Here is a 22,919-nt window from a genome sequence, read left to right as displayed (position 1 = left end):
AGCTGGGTTATTGTCGCAACGGCATAGCTACAGTTCAGAAAAGTCATCAGCAAAATGGATTCAATGATAGGGTCCCATACAGGGTCCGTTTCCAAAAGTCTGGCGCTTACTTCTCGATTTTCTTCTACTGGGTCTTGAGTTTGACAACCGATTACGCTGTCTTTATCAGGAGTAACTGGGATACGAGAACCTTCTTCACCGCTTACATTACTCTGGGTTTCGATTTCGTTCTACTGGTCGGATCTTCCATTTACTACCAGGAGTACAGGTTCAGGAATATTGAAGATATTGGAAGAAATCTAATACCGAAGATCGATATCGCTGATAAGGAAGAAAGAAATGAAGTTGTCCTGTTCCGAAGGGGTTGCTCCAGAAGTTTTGGTATAGCGTAATATTATTTTTGCATCTCATGTTTTAAGCTATAGCGTAGTTCACAAATATTCTCTTGAGGTGTAAGGTTTTGAGAATGATAATTTGATTTAGCTCTCGCTTATGCTCATTGTCGTTGTCATTTTCAGCACAATCGGTGCAGAATTCAGAGACGATTGGCATAGAGTTCATTTTCTTCTCGCAGTCTGCACTACAAAAGAATGTGTACTGAACGTTGGTTGAATTATATCGCTGATACTCCTATATAACAGCACATCTTTAAGCGATGCTGCACGGATCTATTCCTCTACAGCTGCCACGCACTCCAACTCGACCTTGAGGGTAGGATCTGGGAAAGCTACTACAACACAGCTTCTGGCAGGCTTGCTGGGAAAGTACTCTTTATAAACCTTGTTGACACTGGCTGCATAGCTCCCATCAGCTACGAAAAGCAAAACCTTCAAAACGCTGTCTAGACTGCTGCCACCAGCTTTTAAAATTGCCTTGAGGTTCTCAAGTGCGTTCCTGGTCTGTGCTTCAATGCAATCTGGTATTTCGCCAGTTTTAGGATCAGTTCCTACACAGCCAGAAGTGTACAAAGTTTGACTGTTCTTTGCTGTCACGTAGCCAGGAGAAAGTAGAGCGTGGGCGGCAGCGCCAACTTCTTCCCATTGAAGTTGCTTTGCCATTCTTTGTTAATAGACTAGGATCGGTGCCCTAAATTGGAACTACCAATTTACAGATCAGGTCGCCAACCTGCAAACTGCTGTCCTTATATCATCCGCGCCACATTTTCGACCAATCTCTGTGATAGCACAGATTCATTTTGAATTCCACACAAGGAATTTCTAGATACGTTCCAGGTTCCAACTTCCTATCGTAGAGTCGAAATTGTGTTCTTATCAGCATAGATGGTAGCGCCGCGACGCTGAAGGGATGCTCTTGGTGGGTGTGTAAGACAGGTGCGGATGGGTAACCGATAAGACAGTAAAAGTTCGAGGATAGCTGCATAAGCTTGATGTAGTATGAAATTTCGAGCAAGCGCATTGTCTCCATCCGAGAAACTCGGTATTGCTAGGAGACCAGTAGCCAATACTAGTCCCTCTTTCGACCATTGTCACAGACAGCAGAGCCTAGCTCAATGCTTCAGCCTGAAGCTTGATGTCGGGCTCAAGGCCGCTAAATAATTAGTCAGCTCATCGATTAACAGTTGACCTTCCTACTAAGGAATGTCGAGACAAGTGACAGAAAATAGCTCGGTTGAAATTAAATAAACAATCGAGGAATCATTAGAGTAGCCATAAAAGCTAGCTTTCTTGCCAACTCTGTTCCCAAAGATATAAATACCTAAAGTTTGAGAGTTTTCTGTCACAAGTCTTGAGTCAATATCGGTGCATATTAATCGAACCTTATCGTCACACAATGGTTCAAACCGCCCCTGCTTTGCAATTAAACACAGGCGCTCTGCTCCCAGCAATTGGCTTGGGAACATGGAAGTCAGGTGAAGAGGACACCTATAATGCTGTCAAGTCGGCAATTGCTGCGGGATACAGACATATCGATACCGCAGCTATCTATGGAAATGAAAGTGCTGTCGGCAGAGCTATTAGAGATTCGGGAGTTCCAAGAGAAGACCTATGGATTACCACGAAATTGTTCTCTACTCAGCACAGAAATCCAAAAGAGGGTCTGGAAGGCTCTTTGGAAAGACTTGGTTTGGACTACGTGGACCTCTACTTGATGCACTGGCCAGTGGCTCTAAAAGCTGACAAATTAGCCACTGGCCACTGGTTTTCCATCCCGCTACTGCCAGATGGTAGACGTGATATCGATGTGGAAGACTGGGACTTCGTCAAGACCTGGAGGCTAATGCAAGAGCTGCCTAAGTCAGGAAAATGTAGAAATATTGGTGTTTCCAACTTCTCGATCAACAACTTGAAGAAGCTTTCGGATTCCGAGGATAAGCTGGTTGTGCCAGCAGTCAACCAGATAGAGATCCACCCACAGCTACCTCAGACCGAGCTCATTGATTTCTGCAAGGCCCGTGGTATAGTCATTGAGGCCTATTCGCCTTTGGGGTCGTCTGATTCTGCCATGCTAACCCACCCAGTGCTTGTTGATCTCGCTAAAAAATATGATGCACAACCTGCTAATGTCCTCATCAACTGGGGTCTTTCCCGCGGATATTGTGTTCTTCCAAAGTCAATAAATGCTGAGCGCATTAAATCGAATTTCAGACAAATCACTGTATCTGATGAAGACATCGAGCTTGTGACACACCTAATTGACGAGGTAGGAGCCAAGAGATACGTTCAACCTGACTGGAGACCATGGCCAATTTTCGAATAACCGAGCCAGTTTGTCGTCGCAAGTTAGACTAGATCTATATATATTCGTTTTGAACCGATTATTGTTTACGCTAATAGATACCAAATAAAAACTACCGAAAGGTACAAATTTGTTCCTGTCATTCCGGTGATGTAAGCTCCTGCTCGGAATCATTGTCGGAATTTTCGCGAGTGCTTTCGATTCCTGAACCTTTCTTGTGTTGCTCATCAGCAAAACGTGTAAGATCGCCTCTGTATAATAACACCACTTGGTTTTTCGCTTTACCAGTAAGCGTTCTAAAGAACTCGAAAGTAGCGGATCTGCTCTCGTAGATCGGATAGAATGTAATGTAGAGAAAAGAGATAAAAGCCAGATGATACTGCCAACCACCCAGCCCTTGAAGAACGATTTGGACATGATTTATTTCTGACCATACATCCGGAAGGGTAGTAAGAAGGTGAACGCTACTCACAAGGCGAATGTTCCAATAATGGCCCATTTGAAGACTGAGCTCAATTTAACCCCTGGTCCCCTCATCTATTTGCATGCCTTTCCTCTCTTGAGCGGTTGCATCGTTTCCCACTATAAACTTCTCTCCAAGGTTCTCTAGTGAGCTGTTGCCAGGTTTTAGATAAGTGACTATGATGCTGTAAGAAAAGTGGCTCAAAGTCGAGAAAGTGACAATTATAGTGGAATTCACCAGAGAAAGGTTGTCCTTGTTGATCTCCCCATAGAATCGCTTGCAAGCACCAAGCCAGTAGCCAAGACCTGTTAATGAACCTAAGGACACTGCCCAGTAGAAGCAATCCCTACTCATTTTTCGCCAGAATAACGTCAGTGTGATACCGACTGATGCAGCTACCAAAACTATACCAATGAAAGTCAAGAGTCAAATACTGCAATGCCAATGTGCTTGAATATCACCGTCAAACCCCCAACAAAGAGGGCGAAAAGAATCACAAAGAAATGGTAGACCCTGACGAGTTGACTTCCAGTCGCATAGGCTTGTTGTAGACCCTGAGCACGTCATAAGTCATGACCGAGGAAACGGAAACCAGTTCGACGAACAGGGAAGAAGTAACTGACATGAGAAATACTAGAATACCAGCAGCAGCGCTGGACTTGGCCATCAGGAATGCAAGAGACATTTTAATGTTAACTTCTTGTGCAGGGAACAAACAAACAGGATTGCTGGTATGTGCTAAGGCGGCCAGCGCCTTTTGAGTCAAAAACTCCATATGAACCAGGACGAAGATCCAATGGCGTTTCCAAAAATTGTAGATATTGGCTTGGCGGCAAGGACTTTCTGACCCTTCGATGGATCAGCAAGCACAGTTGCCCACTTACTGATGATGTGATTCCATATCAACATCACAAGGCTTTTGTTTGAGAAGGTTAAATACTACCCTCATATCCAGCGGAAAGATGTGTTTTTGAGATTTCCTGCAGACGATATGACTGTCTGCCGCTCGAGCTGATCAGACCAGCTGTATTGTAGCAGATGAGAAGAGAGCAGATGATAACCAAGTAGATTATGACTGTACGAACCCATTCACTCAAACATATTTTCTTGAGACCTCCCAACATTGTGTAGGCAGCAACAATGATGGTGAATACGAAATCACATACCACAGTGGATATTAGCGATATGGGCGAACGCTTGTGATTAACCTAGTAAAGCATGCTTGCAATCATAATGCTTGTGCCATAGGAGTACTAGATACACACAATGAGCTGCTTTAACAAAACGTCCCTTTACTATCTCGACTATCGTATATGCACCAGTAGCCCTTCTTTTCATTTCTAGAGCAACCATTGTGAAGAGCATTGAGCAATTGATACCGGCAGCATCGCATCTGTAATAATAAAGGCAGCACGAGAGAACGGTGCAGGCCTCATCCACGAGCAGAAAACGATTGAGTGAAAGTCGGGATTTACCTTTGCCAAGCGTCGAGAGATGCTCTCCGTTGACGGCCATTGATGGACGCCTCTGACTTTTAAATGGCACAGTGTGCCTTTTTTCACCCCCGCTTCGTCAAAGTGCTACGCGGATCTCTAAAAGATTTACGCGAGCGTAAATCCGTCTAAGAAATGCAGGACACCTCCTAGCATTACAGGCATGCGGACTGAGGGGCTTCCTTTTGTTCCTCATTCAGCTTTCCCCCTTCAAATCTGGCTGAGAATGGACCATTTTGAAATATATCCTAGGACAATCAACTCAATGGCCTTAATTGCGGTATAGTAGGCGAACTTTTTTACACTATCGCCAGTTAATTATTGGTGATATCTTTTGCGCCATGCAGAACGAAGCCTGCTCAGAATCTCGAGCAGCTTTGCTTGCTTACCCACTGAACTCAGAATACTAAGAATTGGGAAAGATGTTTTCTCTCTAAGGAGGAATTTGCCTTCGCGATAAGGTTAACCGAGGAGGATAGTACAAATAATGCATTTTCCTATTTTGTAGAACTTCTCGAACTTTGATCCAAGTTGCGAACATGCGACCGCATTCCTGAGAGATAGCATATCCCCAGTGTGGGTTCGTATTGATCTCGTTTTGGTCTCCTTCTGTACGCATATTCTCCTTTGTATATTTAATACGTGCATCCTTTTATCTTATATGCTTCTCCGCCTCTTTGAGTGCATATTTTTTCTCCCTAACGGTATCTCATGGCATGAGGCACTTGAATAGCGTAAAATGTTAAGTTAGCATGTTTCTACTTCTCGAATCCCCGCGTGTGCCATCGTTGCGTCTACATTATCGAATACTTTAGGCGGCGACTTGGTACAACCGGGGAATATAATTGGTTCTTTAGCGAAGGCGATTTCAGCTGTTAAAGATCGTGATATATTCTGTAGAATTGATGATATCGGTGGCTTTGTATATGTTCAAGGAGTAGCCTTGCAGTGTTTACCTCCACATATAGGGTAGTGTAGATTTGATCTTCTTCGTATCACCCAGCTTTGGAATTTGCCGCGATAAAGATACAAGATAGGAGTTAAAACCTCCAGTAAAGGGTGCTCAATATTTGCTGTAGTCTGATATGGTTTTCCAAACTGGCTATAAATTTTAAGCGGCAATATTGCAACACCTCTTGGCTTCTGACGTGCATTAGGTTTAGTAGTGACGCGTAGCCGACAGCCATTGACACAAATTCATTCTCCTCTTCGTCATAGATTGGAAGTAGTCATGAGTGAAGCTTTTGTCATTGCGAAAACACAGGTATGCTTTCATTGCCGGTAGTTCTTCAGTAAACTTTCAGACCTTTGATAACACTCGCATTCACTGCAATTTCGAATAAGTCGAGATTTAAAATTTAGGGTATGGATTTCATGGTTTATCCTGTAAGTCGTTTGTTTAAGTACATTGAAGCTAGATTTGGACCCAGTTGATGGGACACCAATTGGCATCACGGCATAAAGAAAACTAGAATATTAGAAGAACGATGATCGGAGTGAAAATGTTCACTCACTCAGAAGAAAGAAAAGGGACAGGCTCTGTCGGAGCGACGTGCGGCATCACACATAGGTAAAGTCCAATAGTTTCCAAGGTACAGAAACATAATCATTGGTCCTGTCCATTCATCATTGAAGAAACATAAATATGGTTCCGATTTTTTTAGGCTCACAAACGGTTTGAAGATCAGTTTCCCAAAATTATCAATAAATTACCCTAAATTTATAAGCTGAAGGCGAAGCCTTAGATTACGGTATACCATATCTTTTCAAGCAAATTCTTCGGGACGGGGACCACTTCATTTCTTTCTTCCTCATCACATATATCTATTTTCGGTATGAGATCTTCCCCGATTTCCTGAGCGTTCCTAAAGCTCACCTCTTTATAGTATACGGTACTGCCAATGAACAACAAGAAAACGAATCCAATGGTAATGTAGCAAGTGAAAAAGGTACTAGTATCCCAATTGCCCCTAATAAATACTGCGTAACCATTTGTCAAAGCTAGCAGAGTGAAAAAAACAATCGAACAATAAGCGCCAACTTTTTGGAAACGTACTCTGAAAGGTACTCTATCATTGAGATCTAGTTCGTCGATGACTTTTCTGAATTTAAGGTACACCGTGGAGACTAGGACCCAACTGACAAATCCGGATATGGTTGCGATATTGCTCAACCAGGTGAAAACAACAGAAGATGATTTGGAACAGTTCAGATAAGCAAGCAAAGTGAACAAACATGCACATCCGGTGCTGTAGTAAGGGACTCCAAATCTGTTGACTTTCTTGAAAATTTTTGGAGCTTCACCTCTCATTGCCATTGCGTGCAGGGTTCTCGAAGAACCATACAACACTCCTGTTCCACAGGAATAGGCACTGGTCATAATGCAAGCATTTATGATGTGGGGTAAAACCTTGATGCCGGCCTCTTTGATGCCAATGACGAAAGGGGAGGCAGCAGCTGTAGAATCACCCGTGGAGACTGCATCCAGCAGGCTACTGTCATCCGAGCTAACGACAACACCTATCACCAAGGAACCAACGACATAGAAAAGGGCTAGACGGTAGATAAATCTGGAGCATGCTCTAGGCATATTTCTTCTTGGATTGGTGGATTCAGCTGAACATGAAGTCACCACCTCGGGAACAAGAACAAAAGAGAAACCGCTCTTGATGATGGCAGTCCAAACAGCAAGAAACTTACCAGTTGAGCCCGGGACTAAGTGTTCCTTGAAAGCACCAGGATGTTTCCAGTAGTGAAAACCCAGTACATGGTCCTGTGCGGGGCCACCACCAAAGAAAATGACGATACCCACTATGATCAAACCGGTAATAGTGAGAATCTTGATTGAGCAAACCCAAAATTCACTCTCACCGAAGAATTTGACTGGAAGCATAGTTAACACTGCCGTGGCAACAACAAAGATAGAAATGAAAATAGCTGTGTTAGCATCTGTCCAATATTGGACCAGCAGAGCACATGCTGTAATTTCAGCAGGAGCAATCATGGCCATGGCATAAAATAAATTCCAACCGCACATGAACGAAAGCGGGCGATTGAGATACGTCCTCACCAGCGAGTTGAGCGAAGCCTCGCCTGGCAGTGGGACCAAAGTGACCATCTCAGTCAACTGGTTCATAAGAGTCCAGATAAACGTGGACATAATAATATAAGCGATTAGCACGGGTGCAGGTCCACAAGTGCTCAAGGCGCCTCCAGATCCAATGAACAAACCAGTTCCAATAGCACTTCCAAGAGCAATAAGCTGTATATGCCTAGACTTTAGCCCTCTCACAATTTGGTGTGATGGCTCCTTTCCCACATCAGAAAACGAACCTTCTTCTGTGTCGATAACATCTTGAATAGATGTCTTCATGTTCTCCTTCACCTGGCTGGAGAGGTAAGGCGAAAGAGATACATTTTCCGTCGCCTGCAGCATCGACGTCATTGTGCTAGCGGCAATCAAATTCACTTGTGTGCTCGTACACTTATTGTTTGACTAAATAAACTGGAGCCTTTGGAAGTCTCTTTGACTAGATTTTCGGTCCCAATATATACTACAAAATTTCACTTTCACCATGTCTCCTGTTAAGCGCCAAAGCTTCACTGATCAGATAATTGATTGGGATGAAGCGATGCACTACACATAGCTGATCTTTACCTTGGAATATTTGGCTTTATCTAATCACTGGAGATATATGCAAAGGTAGGCAGCCTGCAGATCTTGCAGATCCTCGGACTCGGACAAAAACGAAAAAAATTCCTGGAAGGGAAGGTTTCCTGTTCGGGCACTTTCCTAAGCGGGAAGGTGGGAAAAAGAGCTTAAATCTTATCTCGAAAACGGTCTGCGATAACGCAAACGGGCCGATGAATGTGTCCATCCAAGGAGCAGTCATGTCACATCTGCCACGGGCAATGGTATGTTCGCGGACCCGACTGGAGGAACTGATCTCATCGGGAAGCTGGGATTACCAATGTAACATACCGTCGTATCTTGTTTCGTGATCTTGGTGGCTCCGCTAGCTCAGCAATCCCAGGCTTCGAGGTGTAATGAAGAGAACAGGGGATGATACGCTGTATCTCGATCCTACACCCTTCTGTGCTACTCAGTTCTTTGCGAGCTGTTCACTGAATCAAGTAGATTTGGTGTAAAAAAAATATTATCTAATGCCATACCAGGCTGCGTAAGCTTTTTGCCTACTGGGTCTCCCTATGAAACAGCCACTGTTAAATTCTTGAAGAGGTTCATGATTTAAGCTTCGTCTGACGAAGCTTAATCCTACTTGCTGTCGGAAAAAGCAGACCTTAGCGGTGCAACTTTTTTTGTTTTGCTCATCTTTGCAAGTATTTGGAAGAGTAAAAGCCAAATTGCAAATTGATACTTACAGCAGATTACGATTATCGGCCAAGAAATTATTATGGCATACTTTCGAATTTTTTGCATAACTTCTAAAAAGTGTTTCGCTACATAAAAGTTAAAGGAATGGTGGTTCGGATTCCGCAAAAAAGAGTGCTCATACATGTTTGGAGCAGCAACGACAATAACCTCATACAGATTTTTTAAACGCTGGGAAAAATAATTGCTCATAAGCTTCATCATATAGAGCGTCGTTTGTTCTAGGGTTGCGAAGCGCAAGACTTTTTGCGTCAATGAAACTCTCGTTCAGATCCTCTATCCTTCCCACACCCAATAATCTCATATTATTCTGTATCTCTCCATCTAATATGCTTATTAACTTGCTTACTCCGTCTTCTCCGTATCCTGCCATTGCATACAAAAAGGGTCTTCCTAAACCAACACCCTTTGCCCCAAGACAAAGCGCCTTGATAATGTCGGAGCCTCTACGGATGCCTCCGTCAACGTAGAGCTCAATCTTATCCTCCAAATTTTTTTCCTTGAGCATAGCTCTTGCTTCAGCAAGGACCTCTAGCGGTGGTCTGGAAAAATCGAGTTGTCTTCCTCCATGATTAGACAATACTACAGCCTTGACACCTTTTTCAGCAGCAATAACAACGTCTTCTCCTCTTTGGATGCCCTTTAATCCCACGGGCAGATCAGTCGCGTCCAATATTTTGTCTATGGTGTTCCAAGTAAGTAATGGATAGTGGTTATAAGTATTGGAGACAAGCATATCTAGCTCCTCAGTATCAGCTTCGGCGCTTCTCTGTCTTGTATCTTTCTCCCTATTACCGATATCCGCTAGATCGACATTAAAGAAGAAACCTTTCACACTAGGTTGTTTTTCCACCTTTCGAACAAATTCTACCACATCGTCGACTTCTTGCTGATTGTCAAAATGATATTGCATCCATTGGTTTTGATCTGCTGGGACATGCTCAAAAAACTTGTCTATGCCATATGACACCATCTTTGGAACCATTTGCATCACGTTTGCATCGTAAGAGGCTGATTGCAAATTCAATTCACCGAGCGGATGAGCCAGCTTCGATCCAGCGAAAGCTGTTATATAAAAGGGCAATGAGACTTTGGTGCCTAAGAAGGTGGTTGAGGTGTCAACTTCTCTGACAGACTCGTGCAAAACTCTCGGTCTGAAAAACACCCTGCTGTAAGCATAATGGTTTTCTCTGATTGTGAACTCATCAGAAGCTCCTGTTGCATAATACATGAACGTGGACTTTGGCAGAACATGCTTTGCAATGTTTTCGAAGTCGGAAACACTAAAAATGGCCGACAGCGGTGGGAGCCTCTTCTTCATTTCCATAATTTTCACTTCTTCCTCTGTAAGCTCATTCACAACATTTCCTCTTAGGTTCCCAACATATACGAAGTTGTCCTTCATCTTATCAAAAACAGCATCTGAATGGATTTGGTAAAACTTCTCTGTTGCGTCACTACCCGCAACCTCGAGAAGCCTAGCAACACCTCCAGGATGCATGTGCAAGAAAGAAGTTATATCATAAACCTGGCCATTTAAGGCAATCCAGCAGTCGTTGATGGAGTTATGCTTTCTCAATTCACTCACTGTAATATCCCCTTCCGAAGGGTCAAGGAAGAGATATGATAAGAGAGCAGCAAAAGTAGCTCCGGCGGCGAACGATGCTTTCCTAAAATAAGCCTTCTTCGGATTAATAACCCCAAAAGAGGATTCAACGGAGGCAGAAACAGGATTAGCGCTTGCTAAGGTACGCCTCCAAAGTTTATGATATGATGCCACATTTCTCAATCTCGAACCCCTAAGGAAAGCTCTGCTTAACATATTATATGTGCAATTTTTGGACTTTTAGCGATATTCAAAGCATACACAAAAGGCATTAGGCCCAGTTTGTGTTGAGGTTCCTTTGCTGCTGTTATATATTTGAGCATCTGCTCCTGTCAATTAACTGTAGGAAGATCATCAGAGCTTAGGAAAGGTATCAAACGCATTAGATTCTCATGAGAGACAAGCACAAAAGATATGACAAACTAGCAATCATTTCTTGCACTGTTTTCATTATCTGCTGGTTCGAATCCTCGCTCAAAAGATAAAGTCTTCTCGGAAGATCATTATCTGTCGCTTTCCGTGTGCCAGGCGCGCCAAGACAGGAAAGTCAAAATTGACGTTCGAATCCAGCGAGAGGAATAGATACCAAAAACGTCTAATGAGTTTCAGGAGGCTAATTGGATTCATCTTATCTCGCGGTGAATTTTGGCTCTGAAGCAAGTTTGTATCACCGATATCTATAGCTTCATGAGTTTTTTTTAGCGTTGACCTACTGTATCACCAGTCTTGTAAATGGATCTGGCAAACCCGCTGGAAGAATAAAGTATCAAAATTTAACTCAATTATTAACATCAAAATTCAACTCGGGCAAACTGGAGACTTCTGTCGATTGTTCTTCTTGAGTCGGGCTTTTAAATGATCTGATCTATTTGCGCTTACAAACCTACCGCTCATATTTCGCTACGATTAGCTAATTGGCAATCTGATCAAAGAGAATCTGCTATTCAATTCATTGGCAATTCCCTCGATTTATAGAAAGAATCGCTTAGTCGCAAGAGGGCCTCATCACCGATAAATTAATACTGCAAACGAGGGGACATATTTTTTTAACTCTTTCATTTGTAAAATCTGTCTGAAATTGGGCGCTTTGTGGGAAGGGAGAAGTGGCCTTGCTTTTCTCTCAGCCTGAACTGGACAGCTTTCAAAAGCCCATAAAGAATACTCAAGTAAGGCGTCTTCACGTTCAACTCTTCCGCTACGCGCAGTACATTACCTAAAATAACTTCCAATTCTATTGGATTACCTTTTCTGACATCCACCAACATAGATGGTTCGAACCAGTCACCGTCATCACCGTGGATAGCATTATTAATAGAGTCGGTTGGAAGCTCAATTCCGTCTGCCTTTGCGATAGCAAGAATCTCGCGCATCGCTGGGATTGCAACAGCATCTAAAGTGCCTGCGAGTTCCAGCCTACCAGTGTCGACGCCTGATAGTGCGCATGAGGTGTTCATTGCCGCATTGTAAATGAGCTTCTTATACCTGTATTCTCTTTCGTTGGTGATGTAGACCGGCTTATTTTTGCCGTTAGAGTAAATACTCAGAAACTCTTTGACCTTGGACTCTTGCAAGTCTTCCGGAATATAAGGATTTCTTCCGGAGCCAAAAAAGGACCTATCTGGTTGTGTTTGATGAACGCTACCTCCGGAGTTATGAGATCCGACGTAAGTTATGCCTGAAATAACAACGTTTTTTGGATACTTGTCAAAGAAAGGACGGCACAAATCGAAACCGTTCTGGATTAACACCACGACCGTGACGCCCGGGGTAATCACTGGCTCAGCCAACTCCTCGACCTTCGCGATATCGGGCAGGTTCTTGGTGGTGATAATGACATATTGGTAGACAGTGTCAGAGGAAGCGGCCGCCTCAATGGAGGGATAAATATTCTCTGGCTTCCATCCCTCAACGATTCCATAATCAATCGAATCAATGTTATATCCGAAATCGCTGACCTTCGCAAAGTCTCTTCTAACCACGATTGACAATTCAGATTTTCCTGCCAAATGAATACCATATGCGACAATGGTACCGACACCGCCAGCACCAATCAGTAAAACTTTGTGTCCAGTCATCTTGAGTTTATTATTGACTTACTTCCAAGAATTGTCTTAGATGTGATATCCTAACTCACTTCATAGTGGCACAGATTGGGTTAGGACCAACTTTATGTAGGCGGGCAAGTTAGCCCTATTGGACAAGCACTATCTTGATCGAATGCCTGTTCGAGAGACATCCCTTTTTGATAATTGAATCTCGCCATTGTACAGGTTATCTTTTGATCGTGTCGAGCTTTTTTGTCTTGGCGCGCGAAAGCGATAAGCTGCCAAGATCATAATTTAAGCTATCCATCGTACCATCTATCGACCTTCCTTCTTCAGTAAGTGAAGTTTAATTGTCTGTCACAATTTATATATCCTTAGCTAGTAGAAGTGATCACAGTTACGATAAGCTTAGTCAAAATATGAGCGATGACTAACAACTATACAGAATTTTGACGATATAAAGACAATGATGAACTTCATTGGAAATAGTACTGTTTTAGACCCGTTCTTTCAGCAAAAGAGCATCAGTTAAGCTTGCCTGGATTGTTCGGATAACTCATAAGAAAAACTGTAATGACTGTTGAGGCGGCACCCCAAGAATCTTACCTTTTCCAAGCAAACATCGGAAAAGCCGGTCCCCAGGTCGTTGGTGGTAAGGGAGTCCGCGTTGATGTGAAGTTTGATGGGAAGGTGCAAAAAGGTATGATAGATGCGGTGGCTGGTGCAGCGGTGGGTGCACTTGGCTGGGGCGATGAAGAAGTTTACCAAATCATAAACGACGCCGCTCGTAACTCTACCTACTCTTACCCAGCGTTGCTATCAAACGAGAGTGCTGAGGAACTAGCAAAGTTCTACATCGAAAACTCACCAGAAGGCGTGTTTGCTGCTGCTCTGTGGTGTACTTCTGGTTCCGAAAGTAACGAGAATGCTTTGCGTATTATCAGACAGTACTGGGTGGAGCGTGGTCTTCCAGAAAAGATGAAAATTATCTCCAGAGAAAACTCCTACCACGGTTTTACGTTAGCTGCTCAATCGATTTCATCTAATCCCAGAATCGATGCCTTCTCACCTCTTCTAATTGATCAGAAAAACATCTGCATCAAGATGCCATGCGCCTACACTTATCGTTTCAAGGAGGCTAAAGAGACTGAAGAAGAATATGCTCAACGCCTTTTGGATATTCTTGAGAACAAGATCTTGGAACATACTCCTGAAAGAGTGGGAGCCGTGATTGTGGAGACCCTTCCAGGGTCTGCATTGGGCACCTCTCCACCGCCAAAGGGCTATCTGAAAGGAATCAGAGCTTTGTGCAACAAATACGATATCATCTTTCAGCTTGACGAAGTCATGTGCGGTACTGGTAGGTGCAACCCAAATGGTAGGCTTAACTGCTGGGAAAATTTCTTAGACCCCTGCGATGCACCAGATATACAAACAGTCGGCAAAACTCTCGGATCTGGTTATGTTACCATAGCCGGTGTTTTAGTTGGTCCTAAGATCAGAAATGCCTTCCTTGAAGGTTCGGGATCTATTATCGGAGGCCACACTTACTCTTGCCACGCATTCAACTGTGCAGTTGCCTTGGGGATTCAAAAGAAGATCAAGAAAGAAAAGTTGCCAGAGAACATGTTCAAAATGGGCAACTTGATGGGACAGAAATTGAAGGACAAACTCTTGTCCGCTGACAACATTGCTGGTGATGTGAGAGGCATTGGTGGCTTCTGGACTGTTGAATTTGTGCAAGACAGAGTCACCAAGAAGATGTTTGACTCCTCTTTGAATGTGGCTGGGCGCTTCAAGCAAATCGCCTATAAAAACGGCATCACATTGATTTGTATGCCAAGCGTTAAGGATAACGTCGGAGATCTTGCCATCATGGCTCCTTCTTTCATCATCACCGAAGAAGATGTCGATGAGATTGTGGAGAAGATGGTTGAATCTACTAATGAGCTCAGTAAGCAGCTCAGAAAGGAAGGCGTTTGGTGATTGAGTGCGCCTTTATGCACATTTATCTTAGTTTCCATTTCTTACAATATTCTTTCAATGGCTTTCATAAATGTTACAGTCATGGCATATTTGTCCTTGCGTCGCACACGACTTTGAAAAGGCAGAGCAATCGTTGTGAAAGGATATCTTAACATCAGATTAAGTTACACATAATTGTCTCATTGTTATCATGCCGACATCGACCAATCTGGACAATATTGTTGGACCCTGACTCTTCGTTATCGCGACATTTTGTGCAAGCCCAGGTGCTTGAAAACCCCAGTACAAAGTTTGGCAAAACTAGAATTACCCGATTAGGCAACTGCCGCCAGGTCCGGAAATTGGCAATAAGCCATCTTATCTTGTAGAGCATCGTGAATAATATGGTTCTGCATTCTCCTTTGTCTGTTATGGACTTTTCTGCATATGCAATTTTATCGACAATCACAAGTAAAGCGTTGTTGATGAAAGAGCTCTAGATCTTGATTCTAGTCTTTTGTGCTTTTTGCCCCGCCCCCGCATAAAAGTCCGAAAGTAAAAATTTTCGTAACCCCGCGATTTCCTAAAGGGGGTTTTAGTTATCTTGGCATTGTTCCTTTTTCGAGACCTAGCAATCTGCAATCTGTTAACGGTACATGCCTCTCGAAGAACGAGTCGAAAGTGCGTACTCTATTCAATATGACTTTGATATAACTGCGACGATACTAGCGCTCTTGTGGTGCATTTCTGTAGCATAGTTTTTGAACTCCACATAGATCTGTGAATTAGTCCACAGTCTTATTCCTTTGAGTCTTGATACTTGCGAATTGGCCTAATGAGGTGGCACATAACTCCTTGCCAACACGTTTGCTCCTCCTGTGTCTCTCTGTTTAACGATAATTGCTGCTGCGAGCGAGGTACTGAGCATAGAATTTCGTTGGTTTGGGATGCGAAGAGCCTTCTCGTCTAATCGTACGGTTTTTATAAGTGGTCGTTGACATACTTTCCCAGAAATAAGTGGAAGCAACTTTAGTTTAGTTGCGTAGGATGCAACTAGATCGGTATCTGTACGATTATTTTCTTTGAACGATAAAAAACGTGCCGAAGTTGTCAAGATGAGTGCATCTGGGGTCGACCCTCTACCGTTTTTGCCAATGCTAATAATTTGTTTATATCGTTGGACGTTTGCTTTGGGTCGGAAGCTCAACCACTTCTGTCTCTTTTAACCAGTTCTGTGAACTGTGACGGAAGATTGGAGCGCTCGGATGAGGGCACTAATGTCTCTCAAATCTTATGGTCGAAATAATGCGTCAAGCAATTGCGGTAGGTACCAAGGAGGACACAAAATCACGGTACGCATGGTCCCCGATGGATCTGAAAAGACCGCTATCCAAGATCGCCGCATTTTGTGACGAGGCGGGGCTCGCATTAACGCTTCGAACAGACATTAAGACATTTCCTGCAACTGAGCAGAAGACCTTTCGAAATTGCTAGAGCATAGCCCATAGAAAGAAATACTAGAAAAGAAGAACATGACGATGTAGGCAACTATTTCAATCTGAAAATGCATAGCATATGCCCAATAAAAGTTCAATTTTGAAAGCTTCTGGCTAACGTTTGGCTGGCTAGGTTGCGCCGTGAGATCTGAAAAATGAAAATTGCGAGCGATAAGGCAAACAAAAAAGCAGAACAAAAATGCGTTCTGATGAGAAGCTCTTTTTCATTATTTAACTTAAGAGCCCAGTAATCTACCTTTATCTGATAAGATCAGTTGCTACTGGATAATTTTCGTAGCTTCCCAGATAAGAGAAAGCCGATAATCAAGAGTGAATTCGAGTATAAAATGCTTGGCGTTAAATGATTTATCCTAGCAATTCATCCAATATGTAAGAAAGAGCAGGAAATTTGAAATGTCCGGAAGCGCAGGAAGCCCGCTGCCACAAGGCGCTGGCTACGCTGTTGTGATCGGTTTAGGATTTGTTTTTGCGGCTGGTATGATTTTAACCACCTTTATTCTTCGTCGCTATCAGAAGGAAATTATCACATCAGAGGAATTCTCGACCGCTGGTCGATCTGTGAAAACCGGGCTTATTGCAGCAGCAGTTGTGTCTTCGTGGACGTGGGCAGCTACTTTGCTGCAATCGTCTACCCAAGCTTACAAGAACGGCATATCTGGTCCGTTCTTTTATGCGGCTGGTGCATGTTGTCAGATCATCCTATTCGCATTCATTGCCATAAAGGCCAAACAGAAGGCTCCAGATGCGCATACTTATTTAGAAATTATCAAAACCAGGTATGGGGGTGCTGCTCACGCAGTTTTCGTTTTCTTTGCCGTTGCGACAAATGTGCTGGTCACTGCAATGTTGCTTACTGGCGGTGCTGCCACGATCAGTGATCTGACTGGTATGAATTCGGTGGCCTGCATCTTCCTGCTACCAGTGGGCGTTATGATCTATACTTTGTGTGGTGGTATCAAGGCTACTTTTTTGACAGACTACGTTCACACTATTGCCCTTGTGGTTATCATCCTTACATTTGCCTTCACAACTTATGCTACCAGTGATAAACTGGGCTCTCCAGGAGCTGTCTGGGAGCTAGTCACTCAGGCCGGAAAGGATCACCCTGTGGAAGGTAATGCAAAGGGTTCCTATCTGACTATGAATTCTAGATCGGGAGGTATCTTCTTCGTGATTAATATTGTGGGTAATTTCGGCAGTGTTTGGTTGGACAATGGTTATTGGAACAAAGCCATTGCTTCTTCTCCAGCAGCTGCTTTGCCTGGGTATGTTCTAGGCGGTCTCGCTTGGTTTGGTATACCTTGGCTTACCGCAACTACTCTCGGTCTGGCTTGCCTAGCACTCGAGTCCTCTCCTTCTTTTCCTACCTATCCAAATAGATTGAGCGCTGAGGAAGTTGCCGCGGGCCTGGCTTTACCAAACGCTGCTGTGGCTCTGATGGGGAAGAGCGGTGCAGTAGCCACTCTTATTATGGTTTTCATGGCTATCACATCGGCAATGTCTGCCGAGCTGATCAGTATCTCTTCCATTTTCACTTACGATATTTACAAGGGCTACATTAATCCTAATGCGAGCGGCAAGAAACTGATCTTTTCATCACATGCTACTGTTGTTGTTTTCACGCTCGTTATGTCAGGCTTTGCTACTGGGCTACATTACGCAGGCATTTCCATGGGTTATTTATACGATTTGATGGGTATCATCATTTCAGCTGCTGTCGTGCCGACTGGGGCCACTTTGCTATCCAAAAGACAAAACAGGATTGCTGCTATTGTGTCCCCAATACTTGGGACAAGTACTTCAATCATGGCTTGGCTAGTTTGCACGAAGGTTCAGTATGGATCTATCACAGTCGACAATACTTATCAAGACGATCCTATGCTTGTTGGAAATGTCGTAGCGTTACTCTCACCTGCAATCTACAGCCCCATTTTGACAGTTATCTTCGGGCCACAGAACTTCGATTGGGACGTTTTAAAACAAATTAAGAAAGTTGACGAATTTGAAGAGCTAGAAGACGTTCTTCCGACAACCTACAAGGAAGTTACAGAAAACAATAGCGACGAAGGCTCTGATAAATTGAAACAAGTAAGATCACAAGTTTCGGAAGTTCTTGATGGCCTTGTCGACGATAAATGCATTGCGCAGCACAAGGCAGAAGAAGAGCATTTGAGAAAAGCCTCGAAAATCGCAGGGTATCTTTCCTTGTTCCTAAGTATTGCAATGCTGGTCGTTTGGCCAATGCCAATGTACGGTTCCCAGTATATCTTTTCCAAGGAATTTTTCACTGGATGGGTCGTTGTTGCAATAATCTGGATGTTCTTTACCGCATTCACCGTCATCGTATATCCTTTGTACGAAGGAAGACATGTCATTTTCACTTCACTTCGGGGTATCTATTGGGATCTCACAGGACAATCGCATAAGTTGAGAGAGTGGCAGACTGATCATCCTGAAGAACTTCATGTCGTACAGAGTCAAATGTCTAACAGAGTTCGAGAGTACTCTAATATCGACGACAATTTGGAATAGGGAATTACGCCAATCGCATTAATAGGGCTTCTAACTGTAGTAAACTAAATCGTAGATTAGCGTAGCACAACAGCTTATTGCTTATTTCTCATATAGATCATGGCAAGAACAAACTGAACGATAAAGCCCAGTTTGTGGTAGCGGCTTGAGAGCTTAGGACCGCCAAAAAAACGTAAAGTGACATTCCACTAAATGCTGGGATGTCATGAGCCAGTTCGCATTATCGACTATTAATGACATTGATTAAGCAAAAATTGAGTCATCAGTCATAATGCCACTACCTAAGCGGCCTAGATCTACTACTGATCTGCATTGCGCTTATTGCATAAACTTTAAGAAATGGACACATGACTCCAAAACTTGAAAGTATGCCAATTGGTGGTGTTGTTTTGGTCAGATGCCAGCGATTGATTAAATTGCGTATACAGCCAACGAGTGAAACATGCTGCCTGGCCTATTTAATCCGGATCATCGTTTATTTATGTCAAATGACGTAGCAAGATTAAAAGTACAGATGTTACCCGGTTTTTCTGCAAGCAAAGTAACAAGAAGATAAAAGCTTGGCATCTTGAGGAACCTATACTCAGGCTCGAAGATAAGGTAACAGATAGCCGATGGTAAAACTGAAATCGTTCGATGGATAAAAAATCCCCCTCATGTCGATTTCTGGGGCATCTTTTTCGCTGTGATTCTCATGTCTCGTTCTCGCTGGCCTTTGCATCAGCTACTATTCTGGGGAACTATACACGAGTTGCCTTGAATGAGCTCTCTTCGTATGAGCCATCATATATCGCACCAGGGTCCGTCCTGTGGAGCAATCTTGTCGCATGTATGATAATGGGAATGCTACAAGATCTTAAGAAGGGAGGCTGGTTTGAACCCGACGAACTCGCGAAAACTTTTGTTGTCCTCACTACTGGGTACTGCGGGGCCTTGTCATCGTACAGCACAATGATGCTTGAGATGTTTTTGCACTCAACCAGTCTAATGCCTTCTGATACCGCGCAGGGGATGAAACTACCAAACCGAGCGTACGGTATAATGGAGTTTTTGTCAGTACTGCTTGTTCAGTTACTCGTTTCAATGGGCTCGTACATTTTTGGAAGAAGCTTTGCAAAGAACATACTACTGTCTCTTGGCCCCGATATGGACCTCCCAGAAGAGAAAAACGAACTGGTTCCTGAACCGTCTGTAACTGGAGTTGAAAACTTGTGGACTTACAAGCTTGTGAAGACCTTCCATTTGATGCTATCTATTGCAGCGCTCCCTCTTACTGCACTAATTATTGTTCTCGGTTGCGTTTACGACAACAATTCAAGGTCCCTTTGGACCTTACCAGAGTTGTTGGCCATTCCAGCTGGATTTTTGAGATATTACCTGGCATTATGGTTCAATCAATCTCTTGAGTTTTTCCCGGTAGGTACTTTTTTAGCAAATCAGCTTGCCGTGATTACTTTGGCAGTGTTTACTATGTGTTTGCGCGGCAGAAGCAGCGAACATTCCTATGCTCCAATTGCTAATACTCTTACCCAATGCCACATCCTGACTGCTCTTTCCACGGGGTTTTCCGGGACTTTGAGCACCGTTAGCACTTTCATTAACGAAGGGTATCATTTGCCGCTTGTGAAAGCTTTGATTTACTACGGCACTTCAATTTCGTTATCTTATTGCATTCTGGTTATTATGTTGGGTTCTCTCGCTTGGACAAGAGGGCTGACGTTGCCTACTTGCTGACTTAAAATCGTCGGAAGTCCTGCGACGTTCTGCAAATGATAGAATTGATAAGACTATTATACCTGATATTGTTTCTACTGTATGATAACTGGCAGCCAGATGTTCATGAAATTTAAGTTTAGGTATTTCCACATCGCATTCAAATGGATGCGAAATGAATAGCCGGACATTGCCGCTGCTAATCATCTTGAGACGTTGTACAATATTTAATATTCTAATAGACTGCTTTTCCTTACTGATTACCGAATAAGCTGATCATCTGATTTGAACGGTCAAAGGTGTGGCTTTAAGCTGGAGCTGGAGCTAGACAGAACTTCGCTATAAAAGCAGCATAGTCAGCTACCATAGATCATGCCAACTAGCTCGCTTAATGAGGCAGTTAAGGATGTCTTTTGATTCAATCCCCGTTATAGATCTCGGAGAAGCCTTTACGGCGGACTCAAAATCGAAGTTCCTAGAGAAACTAAGGTATGCCCTCATAGATGTCGGTTTCTTGCTGCTGGTAAACTACGAGGAATATGGCCCTTCCCAGAATGATTTTGCAGATATAAAGCAGCAGGCGATAGAATTTTTCGAACTTCCAGAGCAAGTCAAAAAGGACTGTGAGATGATCAACTCTCCCCATTTCTTGGGGTATAGCAGATTAGGCAATGAAATCACGGCAGGCAGAGCTGATTACAGGGAACAGATTGATCTGGCAACCGAGCTTCCTGAGCCGCAAGAAGGAGAGCCAGTGTATAAGCAAATCGAGGGTCCGAACCTGTGGCCAGACGAGAAATATGCCCCCAGCTTTCGACTTGTGGTGGTTAGATATATAGAGCAAATGACAAAGCTCGCAACAACTTTCAGAAGACTCGTATGCGAAGCGATCGGTCTTCACCCGAACAGCCTAGACTCTTACTTCAAGAGCAACCAGCAATGCAAGATGAAGCTTATCGCATACCCAGAGGATCGAACGGGCACTTCAAACCAAGAGGAAAGTTATTTTAACCAAGGAGTCGGCCCTCATCGTGATTCTGATTTCTTAACGTACATTTACCAGGCCACAGAGCACAGAGGCTCCCTTCAGGTGCAGAATTTCGAGGGCAAATGGATACCGATCGGCAACGTGCCTGGATCTCTAGTTGTGAATGTTGGGCAAACTCTTGAAGCTCTGACAAACGGAGTTTGTAAGGCCACTATCCACAGAGTTGCCAGCCCTCAATCAGGCTTGGGAACCAGGTTGTCTATTCCTTTCTTCCAAACCATAGATCTCGATTCTCACAAGAGTGCAGCGGCTGGAATACCGGCCGATGTGATGCAATTAAAGGAAAGGAGAGATGAGCGCATTATTGACTGGGGAGCTGACGTCGGATTCCAGTTCACGCCGGACATGAGCAAGAATCCTGTCGGTTACTCAGTTTTTCGCAATAGGATCAAGTCACATCAAGATGTGGCTGCAAGATGGTACCCGGAGATATTAAAGCAGGTGCATACTGAGTACTCTGCCTAACGTTGTTGAGACAGCTTATCGGACTGACATTTAACGCACTGCTTAATCAAGTATATCATAGGATTGGCAGCTCTACAACCTTACGCCCACTGGTGAGCTCATATAGCAATGCTTATACGCCTATACCAATCGTTGACAAAGACGGGGGCTGAGGAGAGAATAAAGCCCGAGAGCTTCCAATTTAATGATTCCATACAATATAGCAAATAGGGCATAAGGAATAGCTGAGATATGAAGATGATTGATGGTGGCCCCTTGCAGGTCCGTTGTTCACTTGCCAAGCTTATCATCATAATGGCTTACGCTAGTTACTGACGATGCCTATGAGCGGTATATGCAGTCAACTTGTTTGCTATCTGCAGCGGCCCTCATCGAGGGTATCAGAGCCACCGCCAATTGTAAAATGAAACAAGATCATAACCAGCAGACGACGCCAAATAAGGTTGCACCGGAACTAACCGTTCCTACAACTAATTTCTCTCTTTTGCCGCGATAGAGCCCCCAGTCATACTCTATAGGATGTAAATTCAGATATGGATATCCGTGGAAGCTTTGCTGTACGATAGCGCTTTAATTTTAAAAGTAAAAGCCAATTGTTGAGCCGCTGATTTCTGATTTCTTTCGCAGTTTTGAAAGGAGTAGCATATCGAATCGGGCACCAGCAGGATAGACAGGAGACCTCAGATGGCAAACAAAACCTTCTGCAATTTGGTGAAGAGGATCAGCTCAAATATCGTCAATTGCCCATCTTCGATTAGCCAAACAATTGCATAAGAACGAGTACTCTCCGCCCTGAGCCATTGAGACAAGGGGCCCCAAGATTTAGCGTGATTCTGCGCTTGCACTGTATCATTTCTGGCTCTGTATGTGCAGAAGCAGCTAATCAAAATAAAGATACAACTGGATGGTCCGATGTATGCGAGTCGCGAATCTCCGCAAGTATTTGCTGTCTTATCCACATAGTGGGCGGCGCATAGCGCAA

General features: G+C 43.6%; 9 protein-coding genes across 9 annotated transcripts; 5 read left to right on the top strand and 4 right to left on the bottom strand.

The window, feature by feature from the left end:
• Positions 1-668: 668 nt before the first annotated feature.
• On the bottom strand, positions 669-1,058 carry HG536_0E05910 (RidA family protein; the record flags this gene model as incomplete). Its single annotated transcript, XM_037284457.1, has 1 exon — positions 669-1,058. The coding sequence occupies one exon, from the start codon at positions 1,056-1,058 to the stop codon at positions 669-671; it is 390 nt and encodes a 129-aa protein (XP_037140353.1).
• A 733-nt stretch (positions 1,059-1,791) lies between these two features.
• Positions 1,792-2,718, top strand: HG536_0E05900 (uncharacterized protein; the record flags this gene model as incomplete). The annotated part of the gene is made up of 1 exon (XM_037284456.1): positions 1,792-2,718. One exon carries the CDS (start codon positions 1,792-1,794, stop codon positions 2,716-2,718), a length of 927 nt encoding a protein of 308 aa, XP_037140352.1.
• A 3,676-nt stretch (positions 2,719-6,394) lies between these two features.
• Positions 6,395-8,098, bottom strand: HG536_0E05880 (uncharacterized protein; the record flags this gene model as incomplete). The annotated part of the gene is made up of 1 exon (XM_037284455.1): positions 6,395-8,098. The coding sequence occupies one exon, from the start codon at positions 8,096-8,098 to the stop codon at positions 6,395-6,397; it is 1,704 nt and encodes a 567-aa protein (XP_037140351.1).
• A 1,099-nt stretch (positions 8,099-9,197) lies between these two features.
• Positions 9,198-10,868, bottom strand: HG536_0E05870 (FMN-dependent alpha-hydroxy acid dehydrogenase family protein; the record flags this gene model as incomplete). The annotated part of the gene is made up of 1 exon (XM_037284454.1): positions 9,198-10,868. One exon carries the CDS (start codon positions 10,866-10,868, stop codon positions 9,198-9,200), a length of 1,671 nt encoding a protein of 556 aa, XP_037140350.1.
• An 839-nt stretch (positions 10,869-11,707) lies between these two features.
• Positions 11,708-12,727, bottom strand: HG536_0E05860 (ketopantoate reductase family protein; the record flags this gene model as incomplete). The annotated part of the gene is made up of 1 exon (XM_037284453.1): positions 11,708-12,727. One exon carries the CDS (start codon positions 12,725-12,727, stop codon positions 11,708-11,710), a length of 1,020 nt encoding a protein of 339 aa, XP_037140349.1.
• A 543-nt stretch (positions 12,728-13,270) lies between these two features.
• HG536_0E05850 (uncharacterized protein) lies at positions 13,271-14,683 on the top strand (the record flags this gene model as incomplete). Its single annotated transcript, XM_037284452.1, has 1 exon — positions 13,271-14,683. One exon carries the CDS (start codon positions 13,271-13,273, stop codon positions 14,681-14,683), a length of 1,413 nt encoding a protein of 470 aa, XP_037140348.1.
• Positions 14,684-16,572: 1,889 nt separating this feature from the next.
• DUR3 (Dur3p) lies at positions 16,573-18,711 on the top strand (the record flags this gene model as incomplete). Its single annotated transcript, XM_037284451.1, has 1 exon — positions 16,573-18,711. The coding sequence occupies one exon, from the start codon at positions 16,573-16,575 to the stop codon at positions 18,709-18,711; it is 2,139 nt and encodes a 712-aa protein (XP_037140347.1).
• A 636-nt stretch (positions 18,712-19,347) lies between these two features.
• On the top strand, positions 19,348-20,445 carry HG536_0E05830 (FluC/FEX family fluoride channel; the record flags this gene model as incomplete). The annotated part of the gene is made up of 1 exon (XM_037284450.1): positions 19,348-20,445. The coding sequence occupies one exon, from the start codon at positions 19,348-19,350 to the stop codon at positions 20,443-20,445; it is 1,098 nt and encodes a 365-aa protein (XP_037140346.1).
• A 370-nt stretch (positions 20,446-20,815) lies between these two features.
• HG536_0E05820 (isopenicillin N synthase family dioxygenase) lies at positions 20,816-21,937 on the top strand (the record flags this gene model as incomplete). The annotated part of the gene is made up of 1 exon (XM_037284449.1): positions 20,816-21,937. One exon carries the CDS (start codon positions 20,816-20,818, stop codon positions 21,935-21,937), a length of 1,122 nt encoding a protein of 373 aa, XP_037140345.1.
• Between the last annotated feature and the right edge of the window lie 982 nt (positions 21,938-22,919).

This window comes from Torulaspora globosa, chromosome 5 (genome assembly GCF_014133895.1).
Source record: "Torulaspora globosa chromosome 5, complete sequence".
Classification (NCBI taxonomy): domain Eukaryota; kingdom Fungi; phylum Ascomycota; class Saccharomycetes; order Saccharomycetales; family Saccharomycetaceae; genus Torulaspora; species Torulaspora globosa.
Note: the sequence above shows the minus strand (reverse complement) of the source record. Positions and strands in the feature narration are given on the sequence as shown.